Raw genomic sequence first — 13,861 nt, 5'->3', positions numbered from 1 at the left:
ATTCATAAAAGTGAGCAGTTAGTATATATGTGGTGGAGAAAAGTGTGTTACCACGGATTAATTACTCAATGCATAATAATATGAGTTGCGATCTCTTCAATACTGAAATGATGATCAAGATCGGATAGATGATAGTAGTACTTAGATTAGATACAGCCAAGCACTAGGGGGCATTTTTTTTAATCATAGGCGGTTACTATTCTTTCCTTTTATTTTATCTTTTCCTGTTACTGGATTTCCGATTTAGGAAGATAGCTAGTAGACTAGTAGTACAACTTAATAACTGGTTGTACTCTCTCGAGTGATGCAGCCAGCCAGGGGAGAGCGCAGCAACTGAGCAAAGCAATGAATTCAGTTCTTCCACCTCCTCTCACTCTCGCTTCTTCTTCTTCTTTCCGGCCACTCAAATATCACCCTCGAAACACCACTTCCCCTTGTAGGTTCCGCGCTTTGGGTTCCCGTAATGATCAATCCGAATCCGTACGCTTCCTCTTCCCTTATTATCTTCTTCTATTCCCTCCGCCCAATTCCTCCATCCAATTATTCTCCTTTGCTTTTATTCTTTTGGGCGTTCTGTTTTCATCCATTGCCTTTTCTGATTGCTCAGATTGGAATCACAGAGTCGGATAATTCAAGACCCAAATACAGGCCCGGAATCTTCGATGACCTCTTCCTTAACTTGTTCCGAAACAGAATGGTAAATGTGAGTCAATCCCATTTCACGACTTATTACTAGGGAGACGTACTACGGTTTTTGCTTTCCTTCAACACTGTTCGGTGGATAAGAAATTTATCCTCTCCGGTCCGTGTTCCAAAACATGGACCGGAGGAGATAGTCCAATCACTGATCGGGACCGTTCATTTGCTGCAATCAATGGTTGGATGTAGCGTTATACTTTTATCGGTTACCGGTAAAAATGTATGAGAAAATCCGAACCATTGAATCTACCAATAGACGGTCCCTATCTGGACTGTCTCGTCCGGTCCAAACCATTGGACTGGAGAGGAGCCGGACCCTTCTGTTCTCTTTATCCCCGTCCCCAACGTAGAATGCCACGTGGTTTGTATTAATGAAGTTCTTCTATATTCGCGACTTCCCATTCTAGACAATTGGATGTATCTGATAAGGGAAGAGTAACTTACACCAGCTGTTTCAGTTTCTTGCATTTTCACTTCCCTCATAATTACTTTAAGTAAAGTGAGTTATGGGGATGCTTTATTATTTTGGGTAATACCGTAATAGTTTTGATGCACGACTGATCTTACAGGTTTGAGTTTCCTTTTTTCTGTCAAGGGGAAATTAACAGGAGGTTGGCTGGGATTCAGAGAAGCCTGGATACGACGGACTAATTGAAGTAGCAAACCGTCTCATGATGAGAAGAAGTAACTCTGAAACCAAAGAAGCCGCAGTACCTCAATTCTTTCACCTCTATTAGTGCATTTATTCCAGGATTTTGTAAATATTGTATTTATGTCTCATGGTGTAATCTTCCTCCCCATTGAATCCGATATGGTACTTCCAATCATTCATACTTTTTTTTTTGGCCTGTGGTAGGTTCGCATTTTAAGAGCACTGTTTCCTCCACTTTTGTTAGAGCTTTATCAAATGCTTATAGCTCCTCTTCAAGGAGGGAAAGTTGCTGCAATCATGGTTGGTGAGTTTATCATTCATGTACTCACGGCCAAGTTGGTATTTTGTTTTGATTTCCCAATGCTGCAAGTTATGTGTAGTTTAATTTTTTCTTGCTTCTATAGCAAGGGTGACTGCTCTATCTTGTCAATGGCTTATGGGCCCTTGTGCTGTTAACAATGTGGATCTTCCTGATGGATCTTCCTTGAGAAGTGGGGTAATGGTTTGAACCACCAGGCTCACAATCCGATTTATGAGGCTTTTCTATGAGATTGTGTTTGTTGACATGATTTTGACTCTTCATTGTAGGTGTTTGTAGAAAGATGCAAGTACTTGGAGGAAAGCCAATGTGTAGGAATTTGCATCAATACATGTAAGCTTCCCACACAGGTCAGTGCTTGCCAAACTTACATCTAGAGAAGTACATGTATGCATCTTATCACCTCAAGAGTTTTGCAGTAGTCGTGAGAGTGGCACTTAAGTGATGCCACTATGACAGTATTGTGCAGAAAGGTAGGAATGTCAAATAAAGCAATGCTAGTAATTTTGAGGTCGCCCATCAGCAAATACCCAAGGCTCCATTATGTCTGTAGAGAAGAATGACCAATGTAGTTCCATTAGGCTTAAGGAAGTGTATTAGCAACCAGATAAGGACTATTTTCTTCATGTGACATTATACTTGCTATCAAATTTGGACTTTGGAACTATATATCAAGGAATTACACTGCTAGACATACTATAGGTAGAAGTGCTGCAAAGCAATTAGGGTGGCATAGCTGGTGAATCCATGATTTCGTATGTATATGGAAAACCAGATCCTCTCTCTCTAACACACCCAAACAGGCACGCATGTATGCTTATCAGTTCTTTGCTTTGATCATAACTGAGTACTAACACTGTAAAGTTGGGTTTTTTTAGACTTTCTTCAAGGATTACATGGGTGTTCCTTTACTGATGGAACCAAATTTCAGCGATTATAGCTGTCAGGTAACACTATTTGTTAGTCGAGCAGTAGGGCCTAAGCATTTGGGAGATACAACATTCATCTGTCACCAACAGAAATTTATCATTTAAAGACATAATCTTACAGTCTAGTCTACTCATCGTATTTTTAGTTTTTGTACATTTCTTCTTCTTTTTCCCCCTATACCTGTTTTGCTGCGGAACCATGCCCCCAAATCAAAGCCAAATGGCATTAGAGAAGGTAGGCCTAAAGACCCAATTCAATTTATGTGCACATTACCAAAGGTGAGGTCTGTCTCCAATCCTTCCCCACCCATACCCCCAATGACTAGGAACTACATGAGTTCTGTTGTTGTTTGTTTGTTTTTCTTCTTTTTCCCCCTTCTAAAGCGGTTATTACAATTTACCTCCTCCTTAACTGCATGACTTGAAACATTTAGCTTCATCCATCATGGTTACCCACCATATCATTCCCAATGCCATTACAAATTTACCAACAGGACCTCTGACTCCTTTGCTTTCATATAACTATAATTTTTTCACCATCCTCATTCCAAACTGCATTTTGTCAGTTTGTGTTTTCTGTTCTGTTTTTCAAGTACCCTAGGAAACAATGTTTGTGTCTCCAGTACAACATTTCCTACTTGCTTGTCAGAATATTTAGCAGAACCCGAACAAGTTAGATTTGAACTTCATGTAGCGATCCATTTTATCTTGTTCCAAACACTTGCAGTGAAGATTCAAATTATACTGTTGTGGTCATCTAGACCTTGTCCATTTGTTACATCCCATGAGCATTTTTTGTTTTGTTTTGTTTTAAAAGAGCAATTATTGACAAGAGATTTCCATACAGCTCCCCAGTTGTTGAAAGATGCATAGTACTCCTACATGTCTGTCATAAGCTAGAAACAACTTTCCCTTTCTTTTTTTTTTTGGTAAATAACAACTTTCCCTCTTACTCTCCACTGGTGTCCTCGTTGGATTTTTTTTCAAAGGGAATATAAAGCCAAGTGAAGAATTAGCATCTTTTACTTTGCCGCTTCAGCCATAGAATTAGTAACACAGTCATTGATTTCCATGTGCTTTTCAAAGTTACAGTTCAAATTTGGGGTGCTGCCTCCCCGGCCTGAAGATGACAATGCCCTGAACGAGCCTTGCTTAGAGATATGCCCAAATGCACGTCAACGCAGAGAATTCACCAATAGTGTGGATGTATTGCAATGTCCCAAGGCATGAAGTTGCAGGAGCTGGGCTGAATATATTGCCGAATGTCTTTCTTGTTTGCATCGTGGATAGTATTTCTGTATACCTGTACCTGTTATAGCAAAATTTCCAGGGTCATGAAATACTCTGCTTTCTTCTCCATTCAAATTCTAAAGTTGTTGCTATATTGCTGTCGCTTGACAGTTTGAGTACGAATAGTCGAATACTACCAAGCTGACTCTTGATCTCATGTTGCCACTTGAAGTTGAAACATGCATTCATATTTCATACCATCACCACCACCTTTTTTCATTTGTTCAACAACTGGCCACTATACTTTTGTTGGTAGCAATCTAGTTACTTGAAAGAGCAGAAAACAAACTGTTGTTGCAAGATCTAGTGCAGAAGCAGAGTATGAAACCATGGCTCATACTACATGTGAGGTTGTATGGTTGAGAGCTTTGCTCGAGGAGTTAGGATTTGGCATGCAATTATCCATTCCAATGTTTTGTGATAATCAGGCAGCAATACATATTGCTTTAGATCCAGTGTTTCATTAGAGAACCAAACATATTGAAGTAGATTGTCACAGTGTTCGAGAAAAGATAGATGGTGGTGTGTTGGTTACTCCCTTCTTGTCTACAGGAGTTCAGTTGGCAAATATTTTTACCAAACCATTGTTTAAACCACGTTTAGAGTTGTTATGTAACAAGCTAGGATTCTATGATATTTATTCTCCAGCTTGAGGGGAAGTGTTAGAACATGATTTAGTCTTTATCCCACACCAGATAGTTGAGTCATGTAATGTCACTCTATATAATATAAATAAAGGTCACTTGTGCTAGGGTTAATTCCTAAACGATTTCTCCTAAACAACAAAGAAAAATACAAAACATTTGTCTTTTTTTTTGTCTAAAATGTCATCTTATATGAATTTTTTTTAACATCGACCTATATTTTTATACTTTTCTGATTTTTTCTTGTTGAGACGAATGATTAATCTAAAAAATACGACAAAAAATTCAACAAGAATTTATGCAAAATAAAAAAATACCAAAAAAACTTTTAGGACAAAAAGTTTAGGTGAATAACTAGGGGTGTAAGGAAAACTAGGAGTGTTAGGAAATCCGACTGAATCAGAAAACCAGACCAAACCAGATTTTTTTTCTATTTTCACATAGAATCAGTCCGGTTTGATAGAATTCAAAAAATCTGTTTCAATTCGGTTTCCAGTTTGGGGGACTTACACGCGGACCAACCAAACTGTACTGGACCGGTATCATGCATATACATAAAAATTACAAGTGGTAGTGATAGAACTCGACACCTAGTGGATACATAGGTAAGTGAGATTCATAACTACAAACTTTGTTTGGTATCTATGGAAAATGGAAAAAAAAAAAAAAAAGGAAAATTAAAAAAATTCCTTAACAGTGACGGAGGCTTTGCGCAATGATCGCGATGGTTTGGAGTTCATAGAGCTAGTGCGTCAAGTGTTTTTTGTTTCTTAGGGCCTAAGCCCTCTTATGTACCAAAAAAAAATTCCGAGTTGTTTGGTTGCTAGTTAAGGAAACGAAAAAGAAAATAGGAAGGAAAAGGAAAAGAAATGAAAGCTCTGGAATACGCTTAATTATAGGAAAATGGAGAGAAACAAGAGCGTCAAAATTTAAAGACAAGTCTCCCATTAATTTTTCTTTTCCTTCCATTTCCCTCCTGAGTCAAAATTTAAAGACAAGTCTCCCATTAATTTTTCTTTTCCTTCCATTTCCCTCCTGAAGCAAGCAAGAGAAATTTATTTTTGTTATAGTTTCTTTTCATTTTCTTTTTACAACCAAACAAGAGAAAATAGGAGTAATTCATTCTCTTCATATTTTCCCTCTCTTTTTTCTTTCACTGTCCTTTCCTTTCCTTACCTTTCCACAAACAGAGCCTGAAAATCTTACTCCCTCCGCGCTCAATTACACATCCAAACTCATAATATGGGTGTGTAAGTGGGCGTGGAGTTAAAATTTTCCAAATATTCAGATTTCATCTCCTCTCATTTCTCTCACACGCCGCTTCACAGTTCACTCTTCACCGCGATGGCGATTTGCAAATGTGAGTGACTCTCTCTCTCTCTCTCTCTCTGACTCTCTCTTGCTATCCTTCTCTCTCTGACTCTCTTTCTCTCTCGCTAACCTTCTCTCTCTGCAACATGGTGAACGATTCAGGTCGATTTACAGCTCTAGGGTTTGCTCGAATTTCAGATCGATTCAAATCGATTTGCAACAGTGAGTGACTCTCTCTCTCAGATAATCTGAGACAGTCATAGCCCACAATTGCAAACCGACCAAACCGGAAAATCGGACCGGAACTGGCCAAACCGATTGAAACACAACCAGTTCCGGTTTACCGTTTACATATCCTCAAACCGAATATCCGGTTCGGTCCCTAAAAAAACCCAAAAACCGGACATTACACTAAATATCACCCCTACGACCAAACTTCACGGGCATCACACTAAATATCCTTTTCCAGCGGTTAACCAGTTTATAATGGTGAACTTCCAATTTCCCCCACAAGTTCATTTCTTAAGTTATGTTATTTCTGTTGAACTATTATTAACTGGTTAACCGCTGGAAAAGGGTATTTAGTGTAATGCCCGTGAAGTTTGGATTAGGGTCTCGAGAAAAGTTTTAAGAGTTATGGGGATGCTAGTAGAATTGGAAGGGTGAGACATCTATACGTAATGCACTATATGTAGCAGGTTTATGCGAAAGAATCCCCAGTTCAAATGGGGATAGATATGCTACCATGTTGAATATTGTCTCTCACAAACCCTGCGGCTGTAACCTTTTCATTTTGTCCTTGCCTCGTTTATGTATTTACTCTTTTTTTATTATCGGTGAAAGTCAATATTGTTAGAATAGTTAGATTAACACACCTTGGAGGAGGAGTTGAACTGTTGAACTCCTGACCTCCTTTTCTACTAGCCCTTAAGTGCACCTCCTAATGTCATTGCAACAACGGCCTCTTGGCTCGTTTATTTTTTTACTTGGGGTAGCTATATGGAAGGAACTAACAGATTAAATCGTATATTGGGACCCAGGAACTAAATACGCAACATGGTGAAATAAATCAACTATAGCTTACATGATGGTGTAGACAAATGATTGCATAAAGGAAACAATAGGTTAGCTAACACGGACCCAGGAACTAATTACGCAACATGGTGAAATAAATCAACTATAGCTTACATGATGGTGTAGACAAATGATTGCATAAAGGAAACAATAGGTTAGCTAACACAGACGCACGTAGTAGAGTTGATTGGAATTCTTGCTCATATAGCTACAACCCTATTCATTCTATCAAATAGGTGACAACATTGAGAATGGAAGAAAATGGAGTGATTTTAGAAAGCTGATTTTCTAATAATCTATTGTCTGCCTTTCTGGTGGTAAATACTCCTTTTCAGTGTCCCAATAAAGGAATAGTAGAATTTCTAATGTCCCAATAAAACCATGTCAGCTTGGCATGACGATATGTTTGTGGCTTTTTCAGGTCCGGATGGTTTAAATTGTAGTTCTTATCTTCATAGCAACAGTGAAGCAGTTGCCAACCTCAATGTCGTACCTCAACTATTGGCCAGTTTGGGTAAGAAAGTGAATGCAAGTGTTAGTCCACCCAATGCGGTCAGTTTAAAGAATTCCATACATTCTTCAAGTCAAAAGGAGTTTGAGACAACAGAAAGGAATACAAGATCCATGAATTTTGTTAGGGGAATAATAGAGGGGGATAGAGGAACAATTTGGGTGGTTCTCAACTTTCTCAATGTGGTGTTGAACACAATGCAGATATCGTCCATATAAAGCTGATGCGCAACAATACCTTTGTCACAGTGACAGATTCAAAGGGGAACAAAAAGTTCGGAGCTTCCTCTGGAATGTTGTCAGAAATGAAAGGAGGGCCTAAACTCTCGAGATATGCAGCTGAAGCAACTGCAGAACATGTTGGTCGATTAGCTAGAAACATGGGGCTGAAAACTTTTGTGGTGAAAGTCAACGGATTTACTTATTTTAAGAAGAAAAAGCAAGCGATTGTGAGCTTTAGAGAGGGGTATACCCATTCACGGGGTGATCAGAATCCCATCGTGTACATTGAGGACACAACTCGGAAGGCCCATAATGGATGCAGACTCCCAAAGAAGCGGCGTGTGTAGACTGAAAAATCGGTGCTCACTTGTGTGTTCCTTGTGTAATGTTGGATGGGGATGAGGCTAATTGTCCGATGAATAGTTAAAAAATTTAATTCCGTGCAACTAAGTGGTTCTAAAATTGTTGGAGGCTGGATCGCTGGTGGTACTTGCTTTTTATTTGTAGGGCTTCTGTGGTAGTTAGGGGCACTAAGAGGAGGTTACCTGCTGTTGTCTATTTGAATTCATTGTGATGTTTATTTCCAGAATCATTAGTGCAGAATTTTGTTATCCCTGTGTTTTGAAATCATTTGAGAGGCTTCATGTTGGATAATGCTAGAGAAGATCAACTGACATGGAGTTGGGAGTCAAAATAATGTGTACACAGTATAATCTGCATATATGAGTTTGAAAAAATTGAAATATGCAGAAAACCTTTTTCAAACCTCTATATCCTATTTGCATTATGAAACTCTCCTTTGTTACCATCCCAACAAGCACCCCATATGATTCCCTCTCCTTTCCTTTTTTTTTTTTTTTTTTTGTTTTTCCAGCAGCACAGGTTGGTTGTTCATGAAGTTTCAATATCAGCAAAAATAAGCAAGTAGGAGAGGCCATAAGACAAAATAAGTACTGAAAAGCAGCACTAAGAGGACAAGCCAACAAAACTTGTAATCATTGGGGCGGTGATTCATTATGGTAGATCAATGACCCCTTCCGCATATGGCGAAAGAACCTAAAAAACGTAAAACATTAACACCCCACAAGAAGATACGATGACAGCTCTGTATCTAAATCATTTTATAATTGTACACCAAAGTAAGGGGATTAGAAAGCAACAAAAGCACCAAGGCAAATTATTGGGCATGGTACAAATACAGACAAGATCAAAAGTTGAAATAAAAGATAGCTATCACTCATGTACAAGCCGATATTTCGTTCACCAAAAATTATTGATCCTGGTCCCAACCAGAGCGTCTGCGCCTTTCCTTAGGTCTATCTCTGGAACTGCAAAACAATAAAGATAGACAAGATTAGGACCAAATTAATTTTAGCAGAGCACCCGTAAAACTCAAAAAGAAAAGAAAAGAAGGGCAGTCAGAGATTAAAAGGAGTCACCTTTCTGAGTTCTTATGACTTGCATCTTCCCTGGAGCTCTGACAAATAGGGTGCCCTCCTGACATGGGAGGAGCAGCAGCAGGAGTCGACAAATTGGTCGCCCAAGCAGCATTTACATCACCACCTATTGAGCCACCAGAAACAAAACCTCGTAACGGTGTTCTCTTGTTGGCATTGGTGCCTAAACTGTTACTCAAGCCCTGATATTGAGAATTAGATGAAGCAGCCACAAATTTGCTTTTAAACTGTGTCATTCCAGTTCTCTGTGAACTAACAGCAGCAGAGCGACTTGGGGCAGTGCTAGATGAAGTATTAGTGGAGTCTACACTGTATCCAATACCCAAACCGTAATCCACACCACGCACGCCTCGACTGCCACTTCCACCCCTTCCTCTAGCCTTTTTTCCACCTGCATGGGCATTAAACATCTCTCATAAGAAAAAAATCCAACGATTTTTCAAAACCTCAAAAAGAGACTTCAACCCCATTCAAATCATGTAAAGCTTGTCTGTATTAAAATTTTAAACCCGTTCCTTGTGGTGACGGGGGGACAAGGGGAGGAAGGGAAGGGGTCTTATTAAAAAAGTTTCACGGACAGTTCACAAGAACCAAACTTGTCATGCACATAAGCAATTGGTGTGCATGTTATTGATACAAAATGCATACCTCCTTTCCTTGCATCACGCTTGGATCTGAATCTCCCATCCTAGGGATTTACAAGGTAAACGTCATTCAATAATTGTACAATTATACACAAAATCAACCAACTTTGACAAATATAAACATGAACAAAGAACTATAACATGGTAAAGCACATGACTAGCGGATGTTAATATCCAAAATAACAAGTTTGAGGTGGCACCAATTGAGAAGAAAAAAGAAAACTGCATCAAGCTGTTTTTCCATGAGCAACAAAGACAAATGAAAGCTCTAGATCGATAAGTAATTAGGTTTAGGTTGTAGATGTCACAGAGCAAAGAGGAGAGGACACAGAGAGGAGATGTCAGGAAACCATAAAATAAATGATTGGCAAGGATTTCAGTGAAAATATGAGATCTGATGAAGCAGAAAGGAGGCCACAAGTAGAAAAGGCTTAATACTCAGTTTCCCTCATGAAACACTGAATGTACCAGTCTTCACAATGCGGTCGTGAGCGAGATTCAATCAAATAACCCTCAGTGAATATGAAAACCAAATTAAATTCTATTTCCCCTTCTGGACATCGCCAAATCACAGTTGATAATAAACTTCGGAACCACAGGTTTTTCTTTGAACACTGAACTATAGCTTCAAACTTGTGGTTATGCAAAAGGATATAAACTGCTATGGTTACTTGGTTTCTTTATCAACGTTGCGTGAATAGGTATTCCAAATGGTATAACATGAGTAGGCAGAATCTAACAGGATGTGAACCCCTTCAATTCAGACCTAAATCCTTGGATTATGATGCTTATCGTCATGTACAAGTCTTTTAACAAAAGAGAATAAGAGACGGAGTGTGCAGTCACTTGTATCACTGATGTACAAAAATTCCCAATGTCTCATTCTTTAACCTAAAATAAACACAAGCAATGAAGGAAGAAGATCAAGCAAATTACCTTCATAGCAAGATCCATCAGTTCCGCCGACGCATTTTGACCAGCAGCAACTAAACTGTTAACCAATTCGCCTGCAAACCTAGCCTCTTTCTGTGTGATAAGAGTATATGCTGTTCCATCTTTGTCACCAGCACGGCCGGTTCTTCCTATTCGATGGACATGCATGTCCATGTCCCTAGCTATATCAAAGTTGACTACTGACTTAATCGATTTGATGTCAAGACCACGAGCAGCAACATCTGTCGCAATAAGAACATGGTATATTCCAGATTTAAACTTTTGCAGTATATCCATACGAGAAGCCTGGTCTTTGTCACCATGAAGAGCTGCAACTTTAAACCCCCTCTGATCCAGCTGTGATTGAATCTCATCCACTGTAGCTTTTTTCGAAGCAAAAACTAGAACATCACCATTGTCAATGAGTCCAGGTAGTTTTTCAATAAGCCAAGACATCTTCTCGGCATCAGAAGGAATTACATGAACAACTTGAGTAATATCCTCATTGGCCATTCCCACCTCTCCCACAGTAACTCTGACAGGATCGGTGAGAATTTCCCTGGCCAACTTTTCAACTTTGCGGGGCATTGTTGCTGAAAACAGTAGGGTTTGACGGTCTGGCCTAATCTGACCAACGATGGATCTTATTTGTGGCTCAAATCCAAGGTCAAACATCCTATCAGCCTCATCAAGCACTAGGTAAGTAGCTCTGAACATTGTCAGTGCCTTCATTTTTAGCATGTCTATCAATCTGCCAGGAGTAGCAACAACTATCTCGCATCCTGCTTTTAGCTCTTTGAATTGTTCGAGCTTGGACATTCCACCATAGACTGCGGAGACACGTATACTGTGTGATTTTGCAAATTTCTTTGCCTCCAAGTATATTTGGTGCGCTAGTTCTCTAGTAGGTGCACATATCACCCCAATAGGACCTTCATCTTTCTCAAGTTCAGGCTGATCCATAATATGGACAATCATAGGAAGCACAAAAGCAGCAGTTTTTCCCGAGCCAGTTTTTGCCATACCAATGATGTCTCTCCCAGATAGCACAATTGGTAACGCTTGGCACTGTATTGCTGTGGGCTTTTCATACGCTTGTTTTGCAATAGTTTTCATCAAATCCGCAGAAAATCCACACTCTTCAAATGTCTTAATTGGCCTCGGTACGTCAAAACCAGAAACACGAATAGCCAAGCTCTTCTTGTATTCAACAACATCCTGCTCACTCATACCTGCATTAAGGGAGAAGACTGTCATCAACTAAAGTTCCAAATATAGAAATTACTCAACTAAAAGCAATCATAATTTGACCAGAGGAGCAATAAAGTAATTGATATATTTAGCACAACACCAAGTTACATAATCTTAATCATCAACTCAGTTATATGACTAGAGACTGCTAAGTTGCTAACCAAAATTTTGAAGGCTAAAAGCCATTATTATCTTCGTCACTGCTAGTTGTACAAGCCATACAAAATGTCTGAATGATTACTTTGTGATGAAGAAATTTAGCAATCAAGGGGAATCTATCATGCAAAAATCCCAATTTTCTTGCAAAACCGGATGGCACACATTTAATCATCTGCACAAGCTGATACAATACTCTCTCAATATACCTACACCCTAACAGTTAATGGTGCTGTTATTCCAAGTAGTAAAGTGCAAATAAGTAAAATGTCCTCCCTTCTAAAACAAGGTGTAATCTCTCTTTCATTTCTCTGTCTTTCTTCCCAAACTCTCTGGTCCTACTACTTTCGCTTCCTGCCGATTCAACGATAACATGGTAGCCTGCCATGACATTTGGATGCTAGCACCAGAGATAACACAAATCCCTTAACGGCATAGGAAAGCAAGGGGTTCCACAATTACAATTCCCGGAACACATACATCAAATGATTAGATTACGTGTGTTTGGAATCGGATTAAGGTTTCCGGCATATAGAACCCACTCTATGTGATAATGCGAGCTAACAATACGTATAGTATGTAGTAATAACTGTTGAACAAATGTATTCAAACTCATTCTAAAGTAAATACAAACTGACGACATAAATGAAACAGGAGAATGTTACACGTACTTGAACACTGGGAGCTAAACAAGAATGAACAGGGACTTGTTATTGGACAAGTTCACCAAACATATGACATATACCTGATATAGAAGGTTTCTCCTCGTAAAAATCCTTATTGAAGGCCTCATAGTCCACCGAAGTATGATCCAAAGGGGGAATAGGCTCAATCTTCCTCTTGTCAAGCAAAATGGGATTGTCATCAGAATCGTACTCGACCATTCCGGCATCGACCGCCTTAGCAGCAGCATAAACCTCCTCATCCGAATCGTACCCAGCGTGAAGAGCCTCGTACGCCAGCGTCAACCCTACATCCTTCTTGGCCCTGAGGAAACTCTCCATGGGATCATCCTCCTCCTCTTCATCGTCCCTATACTTGTTCTGTTTTGGCGGCTTGGGAGGCTGAACCGCCCTCATCTCCTCCTGAATCCCCTCCATGAAGGCGTCGAGAGGGTCAATTTCGTCGTCGTTGTCGCCATCCTTGTTGTTTTGGGCGACGTCGTTGTCGTCTCGGTTGTTGTCGTCGTCGTATTCGATGTGGTCTACGTCAGTGTCTTCGTAGTTGTCGTGGCCGGCGGAGGAGCGGGAAGAAGGTGGTGGGACGTAGAGCCTCTGTGGAGGTTGGGAGCGCTCGAAATTGTAAGTTTGTTGGCGGTTGATGCCGAAGCCTTCGAATCCGAACTTCCTCTTTGACATATCTCTCTTTAAGTGTGATTGACGGGATTTCTGAAACCCTAATTAAATTGGGAATGAAGGTAAGGAAAGGGGCAGCTCTCAATAAACCCTAATTCGTTGTTTCTTTCTTTTCTTTCTACTACTCGTCTCCGTCTCCAGTAGTAAAAGCAAGCAAGCACAAGGAGATTTCTCGATTGATTGATATATAATTAAGTACCACCACCACCACCAAACCGATGTCTGAAATTGGGGTAGTGATGAAACTAGGTTTGGAATTTTCAATCCTTGCTATCCAGGAACTAAATTAAATATTTATTAGTATTTTTTTTTAAAAATTATTTCAAACTTAAAAATAATACATTTAAGTAAATAAATATAAAAAACATAAAAACACAACTTGAGGATGCAATTATGTTCGGAGATGTCCAATAAA

General features: G+C 39.5%; 2 protein-coding genes and 2 pseudogenes across 8 annotated transcripts; 2 read left to right on the top strand and 2 right to left on the bottom strand.

Annotated features, from left to right (window-relative positions):
- The first annotated feature begins 269 nt into the window (after window positions 1–269).
- Window positions 270–4,106, top strand: LOC131305110 (beta-carotene isomerase D27, chloroplastic). Of its 7 annotated transcripts, none has more exons than XM_058332383.1 (8): window positions 270–480; window positions 608–697; window positions 1,308–1,409; window positions 1,556–1,655; window positions 1,756–1,847; window positions 1,940–2,020; window positions 2,549–2,617; window positions 3,686–4,106. In XM_058332383.1, the coding sequence occupies exons 1-8, from the start codon at window positions 346–348 to the stop codon at window positions 3,827–3,829; spliced, it is 813 nt and encodes a 270-aa protein (XP_058188366.1). In that variant the 5' UTR covers window positions 270–345; the 3' UTR covers window positions 3,830–4,106. The 7 variants fall into 7 exon arrangements, with proteins under 7 accessions (XP_058188366.1, XP_058188364.1, XP_058188370.1 ...); XM_058332381.1 differs by having other exon boundaries at window positions 272–480; window positions 608–703; XM_058332387.1 differs by having other exon boundaries at window positions 272–480; window positions 608–703; window positions 1,940–2,003; window positions 3,686–3,823.
- LOC131308863 (small nucleolar RNA snoR100) lies at window positions 2,782–2,901 on the bottom strand (annotated as a pseudogene).
- Window positions 4,107–5,805: 1,699 nt separating the features above from the next.
- Window positions 5,806–8,278, top strand: LOC131305218 (small ribosomal subunit protein uS11m-like; annotated as a pseudogene).
- A 464-nt stretch (window positions 8,279–8,742) lies between these two features.
- LOC131304671 (DEAD-box ATP-dependent RNA helicase 24) lies at window positions 8,743–13,829 on the bottom strand. The gene is made up of 5 exons (XM_058332010.1): window positions 12,837–13,829; window positions 10,688–11,916; window positions 9,756–9,795; window positions 9,090–9,498; window positions 8,743–8,978 (listed from the first exon to the last, which is right to left on the bottom strand). Exons 1-5 carry the CDS (start codon window positions 13,447–13,449, stop codon window positions 8,921–8,923), a joined length of 2,349 nt encoding a protein of 782 aa, XP_058187993.1. The 5' UTR covers window positions 13,450–13,829; the 3' UTR covers window positions 8,743–8,920.
- Window positions 13,830–13,861: the final 32 nt, after the last annotated feature.

Source organism: Rhododendron vialii, chromosome 1a (assembly GCF_030253575.1).
Source record: "Rhododendron vialii isolate Sample 1 chromosome 1a, ASM3025357v1".
Lineage (NCBI taxonomy): Eukaryota > Viridiplantae > Streptophyta > Magnoliopsida > Ericales > Ericaceae > Rhododendron > Rhododendron vialii.
Note: the sequence above shows the minus strand (reverse complement) of the source record. Positions and strands in the feature narration are given on the sequence as shown.

Bases quoted from the DNA above. Each gene is read 5' to 3' on its own strand.
- LOC131305110 (XM_058332381.1), top strand. From the start codon at position 346: ATGAATTCAGTTCTTCCACCTCCTCTCACTCTCGCTTCTTCTTCTTCT. The intron at 704-1,307 runs GTGAGTCAATCC...GGAAATTAACAG, and splicing joins TCCGAAACAGAATGGTAAAT to GAGGTTGGCTGGGATTCAGA. The intron at 1,656-1,755 runs GTGAGTTTATCA...TTGCTTCTATAG, and splicing joins AGTTGCTGCAATCATGGTTG to CAAGGGTGACTGCTCTATCT.
- LOC131304671 (XM_058332010.1), bottom strand. From the start codon at position 13,449: ATGTCAAAGAGGAAGTTCGGATTCGAAGGCTTCGGCATCAACCGCCAA. The intron at 9,796-10,687 runs GTAATTTGCTTG...GTAAATCCCTAG, and splicing joins TGATGGATCTTGCTATGAAG to GATGGGAGATTCAGATCCAA. The intron at 8,979-9,089 runs GTGACTCCTTTT...ATTGTTTTGCAG, and splicing joins AGTCATAAGAACTCAGAAAG to TTCCAGAGATAGACCTAAGG.